Raw genomic sequence first — 21,672 nt, 5'->3', positions numbered from 1 at the left:
AAGACGCGTCCAAACAGCTCTTCCCCAGTAACCAGTATTAGTTTGGTGGTGGTAGCGGCCAATCCAAGGACAAAGGGTGGAATATTTGGTACCTTGGGGAAGTTTTGACTTAAGCTGGTAAAGATAAGCTTAGGAGGTTTTTCATGCAGGTCCCCACATCCGTACCCTAGAGTTCAGAGTGGGGGAGGAACCTTGACAAGGTCCATCAATGGCTATTAGCCAGGGTGGGCAGGAATGGTGTCCCTACCCTCTGTTTGCCAGAAGCTGGAAATGAGCAACAGGAGATGGATCACTTGATGATTACCTATTCTGTTCATTTCCTCTGGGGCACCTGGCACTGGCCACTGTCAGAAGACAGGATACTGGGCTAGATGGATCTTTGGTCTGACCCAGTAGGGCCATTCTTATGTTCTTATCGATATTGGTCTAGATGGGTCAATATGAACACAGAGGTTGAAGATCAAGACAATTAAAGGAGTTCAGAAGGTCTGCAGAAGGTTTAGCCAAAGCTCAGAAGTAGGGGGTCAAACACTTTCCAGGTTCCATCTTGCTGCCACAGGTGGTAAGAGGGAACTCTGGGAGGGGAGCAGCCACCGCCTCACCCTTTATGCCCTCACATGGGAACACGAAGAAGCACAGGATATGTGCCTCACCTCAGTGCACACAGTTCCTCAAAAAATTCTGGTCTCTCACATGAGGCATACGCATGCATACAGTGGGATACACACTGACACATTCTTGAAGAACAAAACTTCCTTTGGACATGCGTAAACTGTCTGGATTATAAGTGTTTTGGAGAGGGTCTACCTACTGATTTTGGAGTGTAATCAACTTTTGTTCAGTGCTCCCAGCAAACAGTGCTCCCTTATAGGAAGTGGGTCTCAGTTTATAGAAGATATAATTTTTGGGAATCTCTCCATGAGAAATACAAATGAAAAGGTTGAACTGAGTTAACAGTACATTATTGCTTTTTTTTGTTGATTATTGTTTTCTACTGAATAAACAGTGATTAATAACTCTGAGTTTTGACTTGTCCGCAGGTAGACCTTTATGTATGAAAAGAATTTTGTGATGACAAGTAATGGGGTTACACCTTGGAACTTATGTCATGAGAAATAATTAATAGTATAGTCTACAACAGCTGTGGTTTTGGGCCTTATTCTCCACTGCATTATTCCAGATTTACAACACTGTAATTCCATGAAATCAAAGGGAGCAGATGGGTGCCAGGCATTTTTGACAATAAGGTCACTTATTTGGGCACTTAACTGAGGAGTTAGGAGCCTATCTTTATGCACCTGTATTTAAAACCTTGGCCCTGTTGTTTAGCATGGAAGTTTAAGGGCAGGTTTAGTGTTACCATTGGTGTCTTGTATAGATTATGCCTGTCCCTGGCAAGAATAATCTGCATGGGGTTTCTGCAAGAGGCAGAGACTGGATAAGATTCTGGTCTCACATTAAGAAAAGGAGTACTTGTGGCACCTTAGAGACTAACCAATTTATTTGAGCATAAGCTTTCGTGAGCTACAGCTCACTCACATTAACACTCCATTTTCAGGCTAATGCACATCTGCGTGTGCCCTTAAAATCAAATTCGGCCATTAACTTGTTCCCTAATGAACACATAGAAAGGACTATATAGTGTCATCACAAGCTATATTACTACAGTATGTCACATATAACATCATGGGAAATTTTTTTATATAAAATCTCATAACAAAATTAAAATATTTAATTTTTCTAAATTAACTGCTCAACTGCTAAATAATTTAAGTATTGGAAATAAAAAACACATCAGGCGATGTCCCAGGTAAGCACTAATATTCCAAAGGATATTTATTATGGGACAAATCCCAGTTCAAGAAGACCCCTGCAATGTTCTGAGCACCATTTAAAAGTCCCAAGTTAAGGGTTTAAGTGTGGAATAAGGGTTCACAGAGCCTTGCATAGGTCATCCACATTGGAGTGAATTTCATCCAAACTAGCGTTGATACTTTCAGGTTTTAATAAAAAATTATTGAAATTTCATAACAAGCAATTTGAACTCACAGCTCCGAAGGCAACAGAAAGCATGGTTTGCATTTTGGCATCTTCCCTGGATCCAACGACTCCTTTTTTATAAAGTAAAGCACTGCCGGCTAGTGTCCAGAACTTCATGTGTTTTACCCCAGCAGATACAAACTGAGTGTCTGAATCTGGGCGGAACTCTACAACAAATATTCTCTCCAGATGTCCTCCTCTGCTAGCCACTTTAGCCCCTGTTTTAAATTAAGAAGACATTAAAAATAATGCTAAAGTTACCTGCAAAATTAATCTTCCATGTGCTTTTATAAAAATAAGTTGACTGGTGCTACTGGATAACTTAGGGCACTACTTTCCAGACACCAAAGGATGAGTCCCTGTTCAGGAAAAGAAATAAACACACCCACCTTGCACCATTGCTTAATTTATCTTAATTTATACATCTTGCAAGCCCCCTGACCCTGGCTAACCCTTCACAACACCCACACTTAGGAAACGTTGATGTGCGGACAAATGGATCCTACTTTCAAAATTCTTTGGCTCTGGGTACATGCAGTGTATGCATACCAATAGTGGAATACACATAGGGACCAGTACTCAAAGAAGAACACCAGTTTAGGGGCCACTCTACCTTGATAGTATGAGCCATGCCATGAACTGCTAACTGCAAGCATGCCAGGTCAGAACACTAAAAAATACAATCAGAACCATTTGAGACATGGCCCCTTTAAGACTGCAGTACCTATAAGTCAAATGCAATTAAAACTTTGGGGTTTAAGGGTTTTAGTCCATACCAAATACAAAGAAAATACTTTTTAATATCAGGCTTGTGGAGAAGAACCTCATAGGGATGGATATGCAGGAGCACTGTTCCCTCTAAGCTGTGCTGGTGTGCGTGTGCACACAGATCCTAAACCCCGTGCACACAGCGAAACACCGCACGCACAAAAATTTGCACAGAAGCACAATGATTTGCACAGAAGAAATTTTCTGAGCACACGGCCTGTCAAAAATTAGAGGGAACATTGTGCAGGAATGGGAAAAATAGTGGCAGGATGAGTGAATTGCCCTGGTTGTGAGTGATTACATACAGACTCTCAGGCTGATGGGAATTATTATCACTGATCTACTTACTGCATGGTTGAAAACTAAATCTTATGGATCCATTAAGATCACTGAACCATTGTGTCTCCTGACCTGGTCAGTCTGACAGATACAGGAATTTCCTTCAATATTTATGTGAGATCTTATTGAATTAAGTTTAAATAGCTTTGGAGTCTATTGGATTATAACTGAAGCATATACAAAGTTTATATATTATTGTGGGATTGTATGTAACTTCTCTAGGGAGGAGAGCTGGACAATATAAACCCTAAGAAGTGTTATAAGCTTCAAAGAACTAGAATAGATTCTACTTAATAGGAACCAACTATTGACACCTTATTAATTAGTTGACAAGTTGTCAAGATACTGACAACTTCCAATTCACAGCAACATTTTGCTGGGAACAAATCTTGTCCTATTGACTTTAATGGTAATGGGATTTGGATATTGGCAATGGCGGGCCTCTTAGTAACAATATTTTTTGGAAGATAGGAGCAGTGCTTCCTTCTGGGGCTGCAGCCCCACAAACCTGCCTGCGCACAGAGACTGCACAGGAAGTAAAGGGCTGTGGGCTTGGAGAGGAGGCTGTGGGCAGGGCAGTAGCATAGAGGGGGCTGCAGCCCAGGTGCTGGAGCTGCACAGTACATCTCCAAGCTGTGTCCTGCCAAGGAGGGAGGGAGGGAGGGGGAGGCTGCACCAAAGGAAGGACGTGCTGAGCCCCAAACCCCAGACAGTGTAGGAAGTATGGAGCCCCCAGCTCCCCATGTCTCTGTAGAAAGCCCCAGCATCTGGGCTGCAGGTCCCCCTCACTGCTGCTGCCCTGCCTGCAGGCAGGCTTGCAAGGCTCCAGCCAGGGAAGACATGTCCCAGAACTTCCTTTCCTGACTAAAGCCCCGCAAATCTTCTGTCTGCATATTAGCAACTGCTGGAATTGCAGTTTTTTGCTGGCAAATGAGGGGTTACTGAGGGGAGAGGAATCATTTTTTTAAACAATACTCCAGACAAGAAGGAACTTTTGGGACAATGTTAAATGGGTGTTCTAGGAAATACCCGGAGGGAGAGGAATGCATATTCCCACCTCGGGACTCAACCTTGTTTGAGGCTTTGCCCTGAGGAGAGAACCATTGTCTGACTGATTCAGTCTCTGAAGATCAAAGACCCAAACAGTCTAAAGGCCAACCTATGCAGAGGTGTTCTTGTTCTGAGCAAAATGCTGTTATGAACTTGTAAACACAGAAAACCCCTGTGTGGAGTTTGAAGGACTGATCACATACTAGAGCCCTTGCTGGAGCAGGAGGTAAGCTTATTAGCATGTGTGTAGGTTTCTTTATTGTTTTTAGTATATTTTATATGTAAAACTTTCATTTTATGAATAAATGTGCTTGCTTAGCTGTGTGGTAACTTACAACTGTGGTAATTATTCTGTTTATAGCCTCTGGAGAGAAAGCAAAGTTCAGACACAGGCCTTTTTAGGTAGTCTGGCTTGCTGGGGAACTCACAGTATAGGCAGGGAACTGTGCAGCTGAGGAAAACCCTGGTCAGAAGGGAGAGAGACATGGGTCTCTGCCCAAGAGAGCTGAGGAGCTGGGAGCCTAAGTGGTTGCCCTTGCTGGACCATGTTAAAAAATACAAGTGCAGTTGCCCTGAACTGTGACATTCTGGAGCACCATTAATTAAGCCATACAGGAGCCTCACTCCATAATAAATGAAGGAATCAACAATTTCTAGTGTATGGTCTTCTCCTAGAGCTAAGATCAGAAGGCCAGTAGTTTCTTGTGCAGTGAGTGGCAAAGAGATCCATTTTCCACATCTCTCACTGGAAGATCTGACGAAAACTTCCCTGATTTAAGGACCACTAATGAGGTTCTATTAATTACTGAGAGAGTCTGCAGTCACATTCTTCTTCTCTGCTAGATAAGTGGAAACCAGGAATTGTATTACAGAACAGAGCCCTCTCCCACACCTATTGGGTTTCTTGACATATGATGTACAGGGCCAGCTCCAGGCACCAGCTTTCCAAGCAGGTGCTTGGGGCGGCATTTAGAATGGGTCGGCAGTCAGTGTCCCGCAGCAGCAATTCGGCAGCAGCTCCACTGCCCTTCCCGCCGCGGCAGCTTTTGGTGGCAGCTCCGCCGCTGTAGTGGCAGTGGCAATTCGGCGGCGGCTGCTTGGGGCGGCAAAATCGGGAGAGCTGCCCCTGATGATGTATATCCTTGTATATGTATATCCTTGTATAAGCTAAATTTCACCTTGATGATAGTTATATGAATTTATTGAAGATACAATGGACCACTTAGTACAGAAGAGTTGTCGTCTGATTTATCTGTGTCACACATGGGGCTAATCACAAAGTCTTGACGGACAAAGTAAATAATTGCAAATAATAAAGAGCTGGGGCTCTAGATTTACCTTCTTGCCACCTCCACACAGTGATAGTATGTTCTGGATCAACTCCTACTGACACCAGAAGTTTGCCAGTAGCACTGAAGTTAATATAGTTGACCCCTTTGGCATGGAAGCAGCGCAGCATAGAAAGACTCTGCTTATTCATAGCATCCCATACATGAATAGAAGGAGTTGTACCTTAACGCAAAGATATGCATTAAAATGGAATTAATTCAATTTGTGAAGGCTTCAATGTAAAATAAGCATTTTCAAGAACGGCATTTAAACAGGCATTTAAAAACATTTTTTAAAAGATTAAGAACCACACAACTCAAAAAAAAAAGAAGCTTGTAATAGCTTATGAAACATAGGAGAAAATTACTGTAGTTCATGAAATAAGACAAATTCTAAATGATCAACAAAACACTCATGGAGAGCCTCATGCAAAATAAACTGTCTGTAGATGTTTTTACTTGTATCTGCAATTCACACAGATACAACCAGGTAACATGAAACTTTTACATAATTGCGTTGATTAGAACTCACAAAACAGCCTTACCTGAAAATTCTGTTATGTCACCTGCATTGTGAGAGCAACAGCAAATGAGGAAGAACCAAGGGAAAACGATAGCTGAAATAAGTCATGTTTCTAATGCTGAACTCAGCATCAGCACCAGAAGGAAGCACAAAATTAAAAATTTGAAAATGGATATGGATTAAATAAACAAAATAAAAAAGCAGGAATATCATTGATGTTCTTTAGGAACACTGTCTTTTATACACAAATATAAAACGATAACCAACAATATTGATTGCTTTTCCTGTTTTAATTAAGGCATTTAATGCTAGAGCTATGCAGGCTTTTTTACATTAAGTGATTTTTACACTTTTTATGTAGGATATTGACTAAAAGTCAGACACACTGATTTTATGGGTTCTTTAAACAATGACAGAAAAGAAGAAAGGAGTTTTTCTTCAAAATTTGTTTTTTTCATGCCATCCCATCACAGGAATCTAGTTGAGAAAAATGTACACGTATTTTATTCTAAGGAACATGTGAGTATAACAGTTCCTAAACATATTTTTTAAAGGGCTCGGAAAAAGTATGCAATTTGGGTTCTATTTCAAAATTTAGGACATGATAGTATAAGCTATCTCCAAGATACTATGAATGAATGTTTTCCAAATATAAGAAATTGAAACTTAGGTTCCAATCCTGTAAGGGTATATACTCAAATGAGTAGTCCTAATGAAGTCATGGGCAAGGGTTACTCTGATGAGAGTTCCATGAAAATGCTCTTTTGACCCCAAATATCAGAAGAGCAATATAGGGTGAGATTCTCCTTTCACTTAAACTGGTGACTTCAGTTGGACTACTCACATGAGTAAAATTACACACAAGCTTAAATCTTTGTAGGACTGAGCTCTACTTTAGCATTGTTGCATGAACTACAGAGTCAACTATTCTGTCAGATGAGATCTTAAGTTAAACACATGATGCTTTCTGTGGGCATTAAAGATTCCACTGCACTTTTTGTAAATGTTCTTATATTTCTCTTATCCTCAATGTTGTGCAGCATGCTGTGCTATGGTTCACTCCAGAAGTGAATGCATTTCAGAGAGCTCATATATAGCTAGTGTGTAATGAACTTTGGGACCCTTCAGGATAAAAAGTGTTATATACATATAAATTATTATTATAGAATATTATTAATGAATTTAACTGGACACTGTGGAGTCACCTGAATGAGATAGAGGCAGACAGAGTGAGAACAATAGGGAAAAGGCATTTTTCTTTTTAAATGTTATAAAAACCCTGAGAATAAGAAGGCAACAGCAAACAGAATGTGTCTGTTTTTTGCTGAACTGTTTTCCCCTAAAGTATAAAATAACATTTGCTCCTGTCCTGAAACCTTTTTATTTTGAGTTTTAGCCCAGGATGCATTTACAGGCAAGTTCTAATCTTCTATAAATAGCATGTGAATTTTAATAACAAAACAATGAATAAAGAAACTGCAAAATCTTCCTTTGCAATAGCACACTAGGTACTCTTTTGACAGAAGTAAAAAACTGTAAAAGTTTTTTTGAATATTTTTCCTAATATTAATATTTGAACTTGAATTTCAAATAAGGCTAATAGATAGCTAAATATATTTTCCCTACCTTTGAGCCTGCTCAATAACCAAATTTGTATTAATTTCAATGAGAACTGATCATGCTCAGAACCTCACAACTGATAAGGACAATTTGTCAAGGTGTTGATATACTGACATTTCCCTGTCTCACTGTTAAGTTTCATTAGTATAAAAGTTATGGGTTTGAGTCTTCTCTCACTTACTGTGGTGTAAAATCAGGAATAACTGTGCAAATTTCAGTGGAGTTACTTACAGCAGTGTTAAATCAGCTTAAGTGAAAAGGGAAATCAGACCCTATTTTTCTATCTTGAAGCTTGCATCTGAAGGGCCTTGATCATGCAGCTCTTAGTCCTGTGAGTAACCCATTGGAACCACTCATGTGAGTAAAGATTACTCACATAAGTATGATTTCAGAATTGGGCCTTAGGAGCTCAAACTGTTTTTTACTACTAAAGGGAGTTCATTGCAGTTTTCTCTTATTCTGCTTCACTTTCTGAGGTTTTATGAAGGTGGTTTCATTGTAATGCTTTCGTTGTTCAGTAATGTCTTTGTTATACTACAGAACAGTGGCTTGGTGGGAGCAGTCCTATTCAATTTTTTTTCTTTTTCACATTATTATAACACATGATGTCCCATGATCTAAAATTCAGTGGCTCACAATCAGAGATGACAGACAGATTTAAATAATAAGAAAATGCCGAAAGTTGGTGATTTCATTAAGAGTGAAAGGATAATCTGGGGAAAGTAACTCTGATAATTCCCAGATTCCTAAATATGAACGCACCCAGCCCCAATTAATCAGTCCCCCTGATAAATTTTAAGTAATACTTTGTTAATATGGAGAATCGCTTACCAATCTGACTGGTAGCCACAATGTTTTTATATTTCGGGTGCTGGTTCACAGTGAGGCAGAGAATATCATCAGTATGCTCCAGGTAGAAACTCTGACTTCCTAAGAAAATTCAATTACATTTTTATTAAAAATAGTATTTCAGCAATGGCAGTGAAGAATTTTTCTAACAATCTATTGCTATGGGCCACACTAAATGATCAAGGGAAGGGATGGAAGGCAGGGCAATCATTACTTAAAATACAGCACAAACCTGCTATAAACAGAGTTTTAAAACTGTTCACAAAAAGGCTGTTTGCTCTTTTTCAAATAGTTACAACCAGGGATGACTAGGGAGCAGCCAAGGCAAGGACAGAGCAAGGACAAAGGTGAACAATGCATAACTCAGATCTCTCTCTTAAGTGGAAAAACCTGTGAGAGGGGGTCAGAGGAACACTAAAGCTTTGTGAAGTTCATTTAGCAAATTATCCCCTCAAGGATGGAGAGGGAAAACAGTGTAGATAGGATAATGCCTCCCAACCCCACAGATACTGGGGATGCACTGGAAAGGACATTCCCAAAGTGATGGAGACACAATGGCTCAGATGGCACTCCTTTCTTCCTAGCAGGAAGATCCTTAGGATGTACTGCTGAAATTATCTTGGTTCCCTCTAGCTACTCAGTAGCAGTTACAGACTGGGGCCTTGTCTGCACTACAGAATTTTGTTGACAAAACAGTGGAGGTATACACACTATAATGCTCCTTCCACTGACAAAACTCTCCTGCTTTTCCAACAAAATAAAACAACCTCAACGAGAGGTATAGAGCTTTTTGTGGAAAAGTTACATCGACAAAGTGTCAGTGTATACACTGCGCTTGGCTATGTTTCTGTAAATGGCCTTCAGGAGGTGTCCCACAATGCCCACCCTGACCATGCTGGTCAGCAGTTTGATCATCCACCCCTGCCCCTCTAAAGGCCTGGGAATTTTTAAAATTCCACTACCTGTTTGCTTGGCATGGACAGCTCACATCACAACTTCCCAGCTGACTATGGTCTACACAGAAAACACTGTCCTGTTTGGAGCACACCTGAGTTGTTGGATCTGCTGGTACTGTGGGGAGAGAAGGGTGTGCAGTCCCAGCTCTATTCCAGCCATAGGAACTTTGATACCTATGGTCAGATTTCTCATGGCTTGTTGAATAAGGGCTAGAAACAGGAAACACATCAGTGCTGTGCAAAGATAAATGAGCTGGGGCAGGCGTACCAGAAGGCAAGGGAGTCAAACTGTTGCTCTGGTACTGTGCTGAAGACCTGCCACGCAGTCGTTTCCCCAGGAATTGAAATTAGGGGGGTGTTCGAATTTATGGGGGTGTGTGTGTCAGGGCTGATGAGGGGTGACACTGTGAGGGTGAAGGTGGGCTGTATGGCATCATAGTAAAAACTGAAAAATGTTTCATGACCATTTTATTAGATTTAATACAAATTAAAGTTGGCTACTCAAGCCTTCTATGAAGCACTATGTCTACATCCTTCTTGGTTTCTTGTTATAATTTTTCAGAACTCTGTTAAAGAACTTCTTGAATGCAATGCGTTCATCTTTGGTGGCTTCTCATGAGTCCGGTACTTCCATTCCTTCAATTGATATACTCATTAGTTCATTCACATGATCAGGCAGAGGGTGACTTCTTTCAGAACACAAAATTCTATTCAATGATGAAAAAGAACGCTCAACTGCAGCTGTTGTGACTGGGAGTAGCAAGAGATGAATTCCTACTTCTTTCATCCCAGGAAACAGAACACAAAGATCAGGTCGAGCCACTAGTGATGATAAAAAAGAAGTTGAAGTCAAATCTTCATTCATTCGTCATATGATATTCCACTCCGTGTTCAAATTCTCTATTCTGTCCTGATCACATGGCAGGCCCATTGCTGGTAGTGCCTCATTCCACTCACCTGTTGGTGTTGTATAGGACAGGCATCTGTAAAAGTTACCTAGAGGTTGAGTAGAGTCTAGAAGTCGCTGTTGTAGATTTTTAAGAATCAAGTCTGTGTACTTTTTCAGTTGTCTTAACAAACACTTCTTGTCTTCTTCACTTAAGGATTCAATATAAATGCCTTCATTAGTCAACTTCTGGACTGAAGTCTTTGCTTCTTCCAGTACTTTTTCAATGGATAGCTCTCTGATTGATCCAAATGTAGCTTCTATTGTTGGACAAAGATCTACTACTGTTGTAGCAGATGCCTGGATGGCACTGTTTAATGACCCAAGTGGTTTTAACAGTAGACTTACGAGATAGAGAGTGGCAATAGTCTTCTCTAAACGTAGTAGCAAAAGTAATCCACCAGCCTCGCTACTTAGATCCATCTCATCTTGGTAGATACTTTCCAAAGCCAGTAATAATGGATGGAGTAATTTTAAGACAACAGCCAAGGATCACACATGAGAAAGCCAGGGGGTTTTCCCAGGTTGGACTAATTTGAACTTCAGTCCCAGTGTACCTTCTATATTTTCCAAGATATTCAGTCTTTTTGGACTCATGCTGAAAAAATAACATAATGAAGACATTAAACTTATAGCTTTTTAAATGTCTTTTTAAGATTCTGCAGCTCCTACTAGTGCTAGTTGGAGTAGATGGCCTCTGCAGTGTGCAAAGGAGAGATTAGGGTTACACTTTTCTCTGAGCAAAGCTTGTACTCCACCATGTCTTCCAGAGAAGTTTGTAGCTCCATCAAATGCACAAGCAGCCATCTGTTTGGGGTCCAACTGACAAGCATTTAACTCTTCTAAGATGTGGGTTGTCACAGATGCAGCCGATGTGTCTTCTATAATTTGAACATCTAGAAATGCATCTACTGGCCTACCCCTGATATCAAAATAACATACAAAAGGACTTAATACTTGATGCCAATTTGCATCGGTGCATTCATTAGCCATGTATGCAATTTTTTTGAATGTGGTGAGAGAGAGAGTTCTTCACTTTTTCAACTGTTGAGTCTTTCACTGTTGCACCGCATGCTTCTAGCCAGTCAGTTGAGTTTCTTGCAGAAAGATAGTGAGCATTTGCTGGTCTTGTTCAGAGCCAGTGTTCAACTTCAGGATGAACAAGTGACAATGCACTTAACATTGGCCTCCAGTTTGTGGTGTGTGGTATCTCTTGCTTAAATAGAGAGCAGGATGCCACAGCCATGTTTGTTTGCATGAACTGTGTTGTGTCTCCAGTATTCTTAACAGCCTCATTAAGTACTTCTAAAATTGGCTTTGAAAGTGGGCTTATAAAGCTTTCTGTATGTTGATGCACTCCAGAGGCCTGTGTTGAAAGCTTATAAAGCTTTCTGTATGTTGATGCACTACAGAACTGTGTTGCCCAAGTGATAGATTTTGGCTGGGGTTGGGTTACAAATCACTTGAATGTGGGGGGGGGGAATGAAATGTTGTTGTTCTTATTGTATGAGTAAAGGGCAGTAGAACTGTACTTAGCCTGTGCTGATTGAGGGCATCAAGAGAGAGGGTGGGGACCTGTCCCTCTCCACTGTTTAAAGACAGAGCTGATTAGGCTTCATAGATAGTCTTTTGTTCTGTTAAGTGACCACTGCAGCTGAAATCACTGATAATCAGGTCTACGTGCTTAGTCCTGCTGTGGGGACAGTGTTTCTGTGGAAGACACAGCCCAGACTGCACTAGTGAGGTTCCCCCACTGAGAGCTCAGCTGAAATCACTGAGAGCTGGGTGGAACCTCAAGAAACCAACTTGCAGAGGTCACAGTGGCAGTTGGCAGCCGGAGGTGACTGCGCAGGGCCATTGGCAACAGAGTGGTGGAGTGAACTGTGGCACAACAAACAGCAGTGGCCAGAGCAAACAGTGAGCAGCTGGAGGAATGAGCAAGGTACCTGCTTGCCCTCCACCTGGGAGGTGTACTCACGTGAAAGCTCCTCTGAACTCTGAGTCTCCACTGACCAAGGACAACACCAGTGAGTGGGGTACGGTGGAAGGAAAAGTGAGGGGCACATTAAATAAACATTTGTTTGTTGGACTATATTTTAGTGATTTTGCTCTAGAATGCTAGATTTGTGACTGGAAATGGAAACTTATATAAATATGTTTTCTAGTCGGCCAAGATTTTTAAAATGCATTATTTGCCAAGGTTGTTATCTCACATCATTGCTATCTTGAGAGGTCATTATGTTGGGGAGTTTCTGTACTAAACATTTTTATTATCATAATTAATTTTTACATAAGAATGGTCATACTGGGTCAGACCAGTGGTCCATATAGCCCAGTATCCTGTCTTCCGACAGTGGTCAAGGCCAGGTGCTTCAGAGGGAATGAACAGAACAGATAATCATCAAGTGATCCATCCACTGTTGCCCATTCCCAGCTTCTGGCAAACAGGCTAGGGACACTCAGAGCATGGCTAATAGCCACTGATGGACCTATTCTCCAGGAATTTATCTAGTTCTTTTTTAAATCCTGTTATAGTTTTGGTCTTCACAGCATCCCCTGGCAAAGAGTTCCACGGGTTGACTTTATGTTGTGTGAAGAAGTACTTCCTTTTGTTTTTTTAACACCTGTTGCCTATTAATTTCATTGGATGACTGCTAGTTCTTGTGTTATGTGAAGGATTAAATAACATTTCATTATTCACTTTCTTCATACCAGTCAAGATTTTATAGACCTCTATCATATCCCCCCTTAGTTGTCTCTTTTCTAAGCTGAAAATTCCCAGTCATTTTAATCTCTCCTCCTGTTTCATACTCCTAATCATTTTAGTTGCCCATCACTGTACCTTTTCCAATTCCAATATATCTTTTTTTGGGATGGGGTGACCAGATCTGCACACAGTATTCAAGGTGTGCATGTACCATGGATTTATATAGAGGCAATATGATATTTTCTGTCTTATTATCTATCCCTTTCTTAATGATTCCCAACATTCTGTTTGCTTTTTTGACTGCCGCTGCAGTGGATGTTTTCAGAGAACTATCCACAATGACTCCAAGATCTCTTTCTTGAGTGGTAATAGCTAATTCAGACTCCATCATTTTGTATGTATAGCTGAGATCGTTTTCCAATGTGTATTACTTTGCATTTATCAACCTTGAATTTCATCTGCCATTTTGTTGCTCAGTCACCCAGTTTTGTGAGATCCCTTTGTAACTCTTTGCAGTCTGCCTGGGACTTAACTATCTTGAATAGTTTTGTATCATCTGCAAATTTTGCCACCTCACTGTTTACCCATTTTTCCAGATCATTTATGAATATGTTGAACAGTAATGGTCCCACTACCGACCCCTCAGGGATACCACTATTTATCTCTCTCCATTCTGAAAACTGATAATTTATTCCTACCCTTTGTTTCCCATCTTTTAACCAGTTACTTATCCATGAGAGGACTTCCCTCTTATCCCATGATGGCTTACTTTTCAAAAGTCAATTTAAATTAAATACATTTTTTTAAAATTTATATTTTTTTAGAAATCTAGACCTGTTATGTGTTTTGGTGTAACTTGCATTATCCTTATGTTAAATTTGCATTATCCTAACAAAACATTTACTTTATTCATATCTCTTTTATATGTTGCAGGTCAAAGTGAAAATGAAAAGACAAAAAAACCCAACAATTTTTCCACTCAAAGGCCTCAAAACCTAACCAAGGTGAAGAATACATCAAGAACCAAGAATATATCAACATGGCATCTTAAGGTTCAAGTGGTATCTCTACATCCGACCAGCCCGAAGCACAAATACAGCTACCTACTGAAGAAGCAGTGTCTCCAAAACCTAAAGGCATTCCCGATGTTTGTCGGTCAAAGTGTTCCCGTTTATTGAAGTTACAAAAGATGGCTACTGGTGCTCCTCTTGTAAAAAAGCTTATGAAGAAGGAAAGCTTCCCAATGCTATAATTGGTAAAAGTGGAGCAGCTTGGTTTGTCAAACTGATCATCAAAGCCGATGCTGACAAACTACGTGAAAAGGCTGCAAAATTGTTTGCTGGATACTTAGGTAGATTAGGTGTGAATGTAAATGCAATCTGGTCCTGAAGCCTTTCCCCCCAGCCCCAGCTCATTGCTAGCTGTCAGGGAGAGCTCATTTAGACTTTGCTTACAAATCATCATTTGAAATTATTAGGTTGGCCAACATCACTGAAATGAATGCACTGACATTGTCATAAAAAACAACAGCTGTATACGGAAGCTAGTCCATGTTCATACTTTTCAAATCTATTATACTTTTTCAGATACACGTATTTTATCATACACTGTATATGCTTTTAAAATGTGTATTAATGTTTCAAATTTCCAAACAGTCACTAAATTGGCATGTAACTAGTTCACAAAACTGGGGGTGGGGGGTGTTGGGGAAATTCGGGGGGGTGTAGGGAAATCACAGTTGGATGCTCGGATCCTTAGCAGTGACCCCACCTCCACCACCAAGAGACCCAGGATACTTTGGGGGGGGGAAGGGGGCTGGAGACAGTGGACAGTTGACTCAATGCTGAGGATGAAGCGGTGGAAGAGGAGGTCGAGTTGGAAAACAAGATGGGACAGGTGACAGGCTTGTTCGGTACTATGGTGAGCCTGGACCTCTTCTAGATCCAGGAGGGTTTGAGCCAGTCCAGCACTCCATTTATGGTGCACATGATGCAGGAGAGCGGAGCTGTGGTAACTGGTCTTTTTGAGTTGATGCTGCTCAGTTACATGAGGTAGAGCTTTGCTTTGTTATATGATAGAAGTGGGTTAAGGGATAGAAATGTACAAGACTAGATGCGCTTGCACATTCCCCTATGCAGCTATGCAGTAGGATGGAACATGTATTAATGCACACTGAGATTTCACGGGAATCCTGCAGAGAGATCTCTAGGACACTTTTCTGGAGGTACTTGCCAATCCTCTGCTGAAGGTTCCCTGGCAGAGCTGCTTTGTTCCTTCCCCCAATATGGGAAACTTTCCCGTGCCAATTGGCAATCACCTGTGCAGGGACTGAAGCAGCCACAATGAGCAGCATATGGACCCAGTCTGAAGCCGCATGCATGCAGGAGATGCACCCTTGCTTACCCTCAGGACTGGCTTCAGTGACCCTGCCTGTGGAAAATGGTGGCAGAATTTGTAATTTTATCCCAATGCCTTGCAGTGATCCCCTTAAAAAAACACCTAGACCCTTTGCCCCATCTTGAGCACACACCCCTCCCCCCACCGCCGGGTGAACTCACTATGTTTATGATGTTCACCGAGCTGTGTGCTTGCCAAGGGACAGTGAGAAACTGATTCATATTTTAAAAGAGGTGTATTTTACTGTAATGATTCAATGCTGCAATAACCATCATGGTTCTGTTTCTTGTGTTTCTGCAGATGTGGCCTTCAAGGAACCCCCTACACACCGGTGGAGTGCCTCTGCCAGATAAGGAGGACATGTTTTGAGAGGTGCACCAATCCTCAGACGCCAAAAAACAAGAACACAGGGCATGGAGAGGGACTTGAAATGAAAATTAGAAACTAGAAGGCAGGGCAGTAAGGAGAGCCAGGAGCAAATTTTAATGGGCCAGGCATAGATAATAAAAGTGATGGAGGAGCAAATGGAGATGTTGAAGTCCCTAATCACACTACAGGCAGAATACATGCATGCTCACCCCTCTCCCCCACAGCTGATACGGCACTGCTTGCCATGCCCTCCCCAAACTGCTTCCACCCATTCTTTGCATCTTCCTGGCCCGTCTCAATACCGCATTCACTCCACCCCTTCAGACAGCTTCCAAAATGATTGCTTGAGTTATACACAGCTATTAGAGCCTATATCAGGACACTGCCCTTCACTGTTCTCTCTCTTTACACCAAGCGTTTTGTGTGTGTTGTTAATTGGCTTTTAATAAAAACATACTCTCTGAAAGATAATCTTTATTTGTGTCCTACACACGGTGGTTGCTGCTGGAATTAATATACAGTGGCAATTGGAACATTTGCAGACTACAAATTATGGTCAGGAATCATCAAAATTTTCATGCAAGGCAGCATGTTAACAAAGCATGGCAAAGTGCTGTATAAAAAGATTTACATGATTGGTGCTCATTGTCAAAATGGTGCCTCAAAGCCTCCTTGATTCAAATAGCCTCCTGTTGTGCCCCTCTAATAGCCTTGGTATCCGGCTGCTCAAAATCAGCTGCCAGGTAATCTGCTTCCGTGCTCCATCCTGGGGGAAACTTTTTACTCTTAGTGTCACAGTATTATGGAGCATACAGCAGGCTGCTATGACCATGGGAATATCTTCCCCATTTAGATCAAATCTGCCATAAAGGCAGCCCCAGTGTGCTTTTAATCTGTCAAACGTACATTCAATGGTCATTCTGTACCTGCTCAGCCTATTGTTGAAGTGCTCCTTACTTCTGTCCAGGTTTCCCATGTAAGGCTTCATGAGCCACGGGAGTAAGGGGTATGCTGGGTCTCCCAGGATCACTATGGGCATTTCAACATCCCCCACTGGAATCTTCTGGTTTGGAAAGAAAGTTCCTGCTTGCAGCTTTCTATACAGGCCAGTGTTCCTGAAGATGTATGAGTCATGCACCTTTCCCTGACCACCCTGTGTTGATGTCAATGAAACGACCACAGTGATCCACAAGCACCTGCACTACAATAAAGAAGTACCCCTTTCTATAGATGTACTCTGTCACAAGATGGTCCAGGGCCAAGATTGGGATATGCTAGTCCTCTATTACACCACCGCAGTCAGGGAATCCATTGCGGTAAAGCAATCCACTATTTCACACACATTGTCAAGAGTCACAGTCCTTTGTAGCAGGATGTGATTAATGGCCCTGCACACTTGTGTTAACAGAACCCCAACGTTGGGCTTCCAGACTCCAAACCGATATGTGACTGACTGGTAGCAGTCTGGAGTTGCCAGCTTCCACACAGTGATCGCCACGCACTTCTCCACCGAGAGGGCAGCTCTCATTTTGGTGTCCTTGTGCTGCAGGGCTGGGGCGAGCTCCACACACAGTTCCAGGAAGGTGGCTTTCCGCATCCGAAAGTTCTGCAGCCGCCTCTCATCATCCCAGACTTGCACAGTGATGCCATCCCACCACTCTGTGCTTGTTTCCTGAGCCCAAAAGCGATGGTCCACCATGTGCAGTTGCTCCATCAATCCAAAAGTGGTGTTTCTTTCCATGGCACACAGCAGATGAAGCATCTCAAATGCCTATTCAGATTGGGTGCTCATGATATACTGCATGAGCATCCACAATGTGTTCATAACAGTAACCCCAACAGTAGAGAGCAGTGCAGGATCCATCCTTCCAGGCAGGTATGGCAGGTGCACAGTAATCAGGGACCACTAAAAATGGCATGAAATGCAGTCGGAAGCCCACGAAATGATGGGACAGAAAAAACATTGAGCCCACTCCCATGATGCACTGTTATCCACTCCATCTTCCCACAACTCCTAGCTGCAGAAGGTGGTGAGTAGCACAGTGGGATAGCTATCCACAGTGCACTGCTCTCACTGTCAATGCTAGCGCACCAAATGCGGATGTGCTCCGCAGACAGAAGGAACATTGTGTGAACATGCACAAGCAATGTAATTATATAGTTTTTTTATTGTTGGTGTAACTTGTGTCGACAAAACTCTAGTGTAGACAAGGCCTGGGACTGAGAGGGAGTAAATACAGCTAAGAGCAGTATTAACTCCCAAGTGTATTTCTCCATAGAAATCTGGGGGATATGGAAGGGTTGGGGCTGGTGCTTAATTTGTGCCAGGGCTTGCCAAGGCTGAGCCCCGGCACCTCTAGGCTTGGCAGTTCATAGTCCCAGCACCTCTGAGCTTGCCGTGTCAGTTATGAAAGTAAAAAAATTGCTTGAACCTTGGAATCTGATTGCTTGAGCCCCAGCAACTCTTTCATTACAAATTAAGCACTGGTTGGGGCTGTGGAGCATGGCCAGACTTCTCCTTGCTCCTCCTCCTCCTCCTGTTGTTGTTATATGAAGAGAAGGTTGTGTTCTTAGCCTCTCCAAAACACAGCATACACACATTGTGCAAACGGGATGTGATTGTGTTAAAAAAGTAAAATGATACAACAGGTTGGGAGGACTGAGGACTGTTCAGCCCTAGGGTTACCACATGTCTTGGTTTTCCCAGACATTGCCTCTTTTTTGAGCTTCCTTTCTCTCTCTGGGTGGATTTTTCAAACAACAGGAAATATCCAGGACATCTGCAGAGCAGACAAGCTGCAGCTCAGAAAGTGCCCTGGTAGGTCCGCTCTTTGATTGTTTCCTCCCCTGCATCCACAGCTGATTGGTCCACTCTCCTGAAAGCCACAGCTGCTGTATCCCACCCACCCAGGCCCCAGTTCCCATCCTTGGAGTGTGGGGGTCTTGCAGGAATGTGGTGATTGATGTCTGGTGCTGTGTCCTGAGCTTGTGCTAGCCACCTTGCCACCATGTCAGGGCATGACATTGCCCCCCTCTCCAGTGAGTACCCCGCTACAGGTACCCTCTCTAGCTCCCCCAACTATACTCCCACAGTCTCCCTCTTTTTGGGAACCTGAAATATGGTAACCCTATTCAACTCAACCCTAGGCTCTCTTTTCCTAGAGAGCCACTACCATCTCTCTTATATCCAGGGTGAATTTTAACAAGGGACAGTCACAAATGCTTGCAAGGATTTGCATAACATCTCTCACAGGAGCTACATCTGCTCACAGGAACAGGGTGGCTTCACAAAAAAACAGTGGCACCCTATTACATTCATACTACAGTACAGTAACCAACAACTATAGACTAATTTACATGAATTCCCTACCAGGATACAAAAAGAAAAAAGACATGTAAGAAAGTGACAAAATTATGATTGTTGAATGAAAAGGTTGTCTTGGCCATAGATTTTTTTGTGTTTTTTTGTTTTTTGGGGTTTGTTTTTGTTTTTTTAATTTCACAGTACTGTTTCATTGTGAATTACCTGTGGAAAGATTTTGAACTATGCCTGCTGCAGCTGTGTGGAAAATAATATCAGCACCATCATTGAGGTAATGAAGGTTGTTGCGACAATCAAATCCTCTGTATCCAAAAACATGGTCTAAAGCCAGCTCCTAGTTAAGTAAAGAAAAAAGATTAGATAGTGGAATAAAAACAAACAAGGGAGTTACAAACCATGTTTGGATCAGATAAAGCAGGGTGCTAAACCAATTAGACAAGCAAATATTTCGGGAGGCAAAGAAATAATTAAACAATAATTAGTAAAATTTCCCTACTCTACTATTTTAAGGATGACATTTTCATTGACTATCTACAATACTACTGGTTGACTAGACCACTGAATTCATATTCTGATTCTTAAATAAATCAGGTTTCAGAGTAGCAGCCGTGTTAGGCTGTATCCACAAAAAGAAAAGGAGTATTTGTGGCACCTTAGAGACTAACAAATTTGTTTGAGCATAAGCTTTTGTGAGCTACAGCTCACTTCATCGGATGCATGCAGTGGAAAATACAGGGGGGAGTGTGTGTGGTAACACCCATTGTTTCATATTCTCTGTGTATACAAAATCTCCCCCCTGTATTTTCCACTGCATGCATCCGATGAAGTGAGCTGTAGCTCACGAAAGCTTATGCTGAAATAAATTTGTTAGTCTCTAAGGTGCTAAAAGTACTCCCTTTCTTTTTAAATAAATCAGTCAGCTATAAACTGGTTGTTTCTTTAAGGGCTATTTAAGGTAAATTTAAGGTCAACAAACATATATTCTATAATTCTATGATATACATTTATTATTTTTTTCACCCAAATCAATTTAAAGAAATTGCAGTGCAAAAGTTATGTGTAAAAAAAAGTTACCTACCTTTTGTAATTGTTATTCTTCAAGATGCGTTGCTCATGTCCATTCCATGTTAGGTGTGTGTGTGCCCACATGCAGGGCTGTCGGAAATTTTTCCCCTACTGGTATCCATAGGGCCGGCTCTTGCCATCAAATCTGACAGAGGTGACAGATGATGGGTCATGGAATGGACATCAGTAACACATATCGAAGAACAACATTTATGAAAGGTAGGTGACTGTTTTTTCTACTTTGAGTGCTTGTTCATGTTGATTCCATGTTAGGTGACTCACAAGCAGTATCCCTGGAGGTGGGCTCAGAGTTCACGGACATGCAGCCTGCAACAGTGCTCTGCTGAAACTGGCATTGTCCCGGGCCTGCTGGATGATGGCGTAATTGGACACAAAGGTATGGACAGCCAACAAGGTAGCGACTCTACAGATGTCTTGAACCAGCACCTGGGCCAGGAAGGCTGCTGATGAGGCCTGGGCTCTTGTGGAATGGGTGGTTACAATTGCCAGCGGTGGGTACTTTTACCTGTTCATAACAAAACTTGATGCAGGCTGTTATCCATGAAGAGATTCTCTGCAAAGAGATGGGCAGATCTTCCATCCTATGCGCCACTGCAACAAAGAGCTGAGTTGATTTTTGGAAAGGTCAGAGCCTCTCCATGTAAAAGGATAAGGCCCGTCTAACATCCAGGGTGTGTAATCTTCACTGGATTTGTGAGGTTTTGGAAAGAACTCTGGGAGGAAAATGTTCTGATAATTGCGAAATTGCGACACCACCTTTGGTAAGAAGGCTGGGTGTGGTCGCAGCTGGATCTTATCCTTGTAGAACTCAGTATAGGGTGGTTCCCATGTGAGCACTCTAATTTTGGAGACTCTTCGGGCCAAAGTGATTGTAGTATGGAAGGAGACCTTCTATGAGAGGAGCAGCAATGAGCACGAGGCTAATGGCTCTAAGGAGGGCCCTGTGAGCCTTGACAGTACCAGGTTCAGGTCCCAAGCTGGGATAGAATCATAGAATCTCAGATTTGGAAGGGATCTCAGGAGGTCATCTAGTCCAACCCCCTGCTCAAAGCAGGACCAATCCCAAACTAAATCACAATAGGGTTGCGAACTTGAGGATAAAGTCACTCCAAGCGACTTGGTCAGGAGACAGATTCTGGTCCAAGGCCCAACATGAAAAGTGTTTCCATTTGGCCAGGTAGGCTGCCCTTGTGGAGGGCTTTCTGCTACCCATCAGGACTTGCTGGACTTGAGTTGAGCATGCTTGTTCCTCCTCATTCAGCCATGCAGCAGCCACTTCATCAGATGCAGGGATGCTAGGTTCGGGTGCAACTTATGACCATGATTCTGGTACAATAAGTCCGGCCAGAGCGGGAACTCTCACGGCACTGCT

The 21,672-nt window shown here is 42.1% G+C and overlaps 1 protein-coding gene across 6 annotated transcripts in view; it reads right to left on the bottom strand.

Annotated features, from left to right (window-relative positions):
- Nucleotides 1-21,672, bottom strand: part of EML6 (EMAP like 6) — a 298,929-nt gene that overhangs the window by 28,224 nt on the left and 249,033 nt on the right. For 4 of the 6 annotated variants that reach the window (XM_048842340.2, XM_048842336.2, XM_048842339.2 and 1 more), the window contains 5 exons: nucleotides 19,419-19,548; nucleotides 8,500-8,598; nucleotides 6,071-6,091; nucleotides 5,536-5,709; nucleotides 2,050-2,258 (listed from right to left, as the gene is read on the bottom strand). In XM_048842340.2, the coding sequence (XP_048698297.1) occupies nucleotides 2,050-2,258; nucleotides 5,536-5,709; nucleotides 6,071-6,091; nucleotides 8,500-8,598; nucleotides 19,419-19,548 (633 nt within the window). Of the gene's footprint in view, nucleotides 1-2,049; nucleotides 2,259-5,535; nucleotides 5,710-6,070; nucleotides 6,092-8,499; nucleotides 8,599-16,351; nucleotides 17,799-19,418; nucleotides 19,549-21,672 lie in introns of those variants that run through there. The other 2 variants (XM_048842338.2, XM_048842341.2) reach the window with 2 other exon arrangements.

This window comes from Caretta caretta, chromosome 3 (genome assembly GCF_965140235.1).
Source record: "Caretta caretta isolate rCarCar2 chromosome 3, rCarCar1.hap1, whole genome shotgun sequence".
In the NCBI taxonomy this organism is placed as follows: Eukaryota; Metazoa; Chordata; order Testudines; family Cheloniidae; genus Caretta; species Caretta caretta.
The sequence above is the reverse complement of the archived record's forward strand: the minus strand, read 5'-3'. Positions and strand labels throughout refer to the sequence as shown.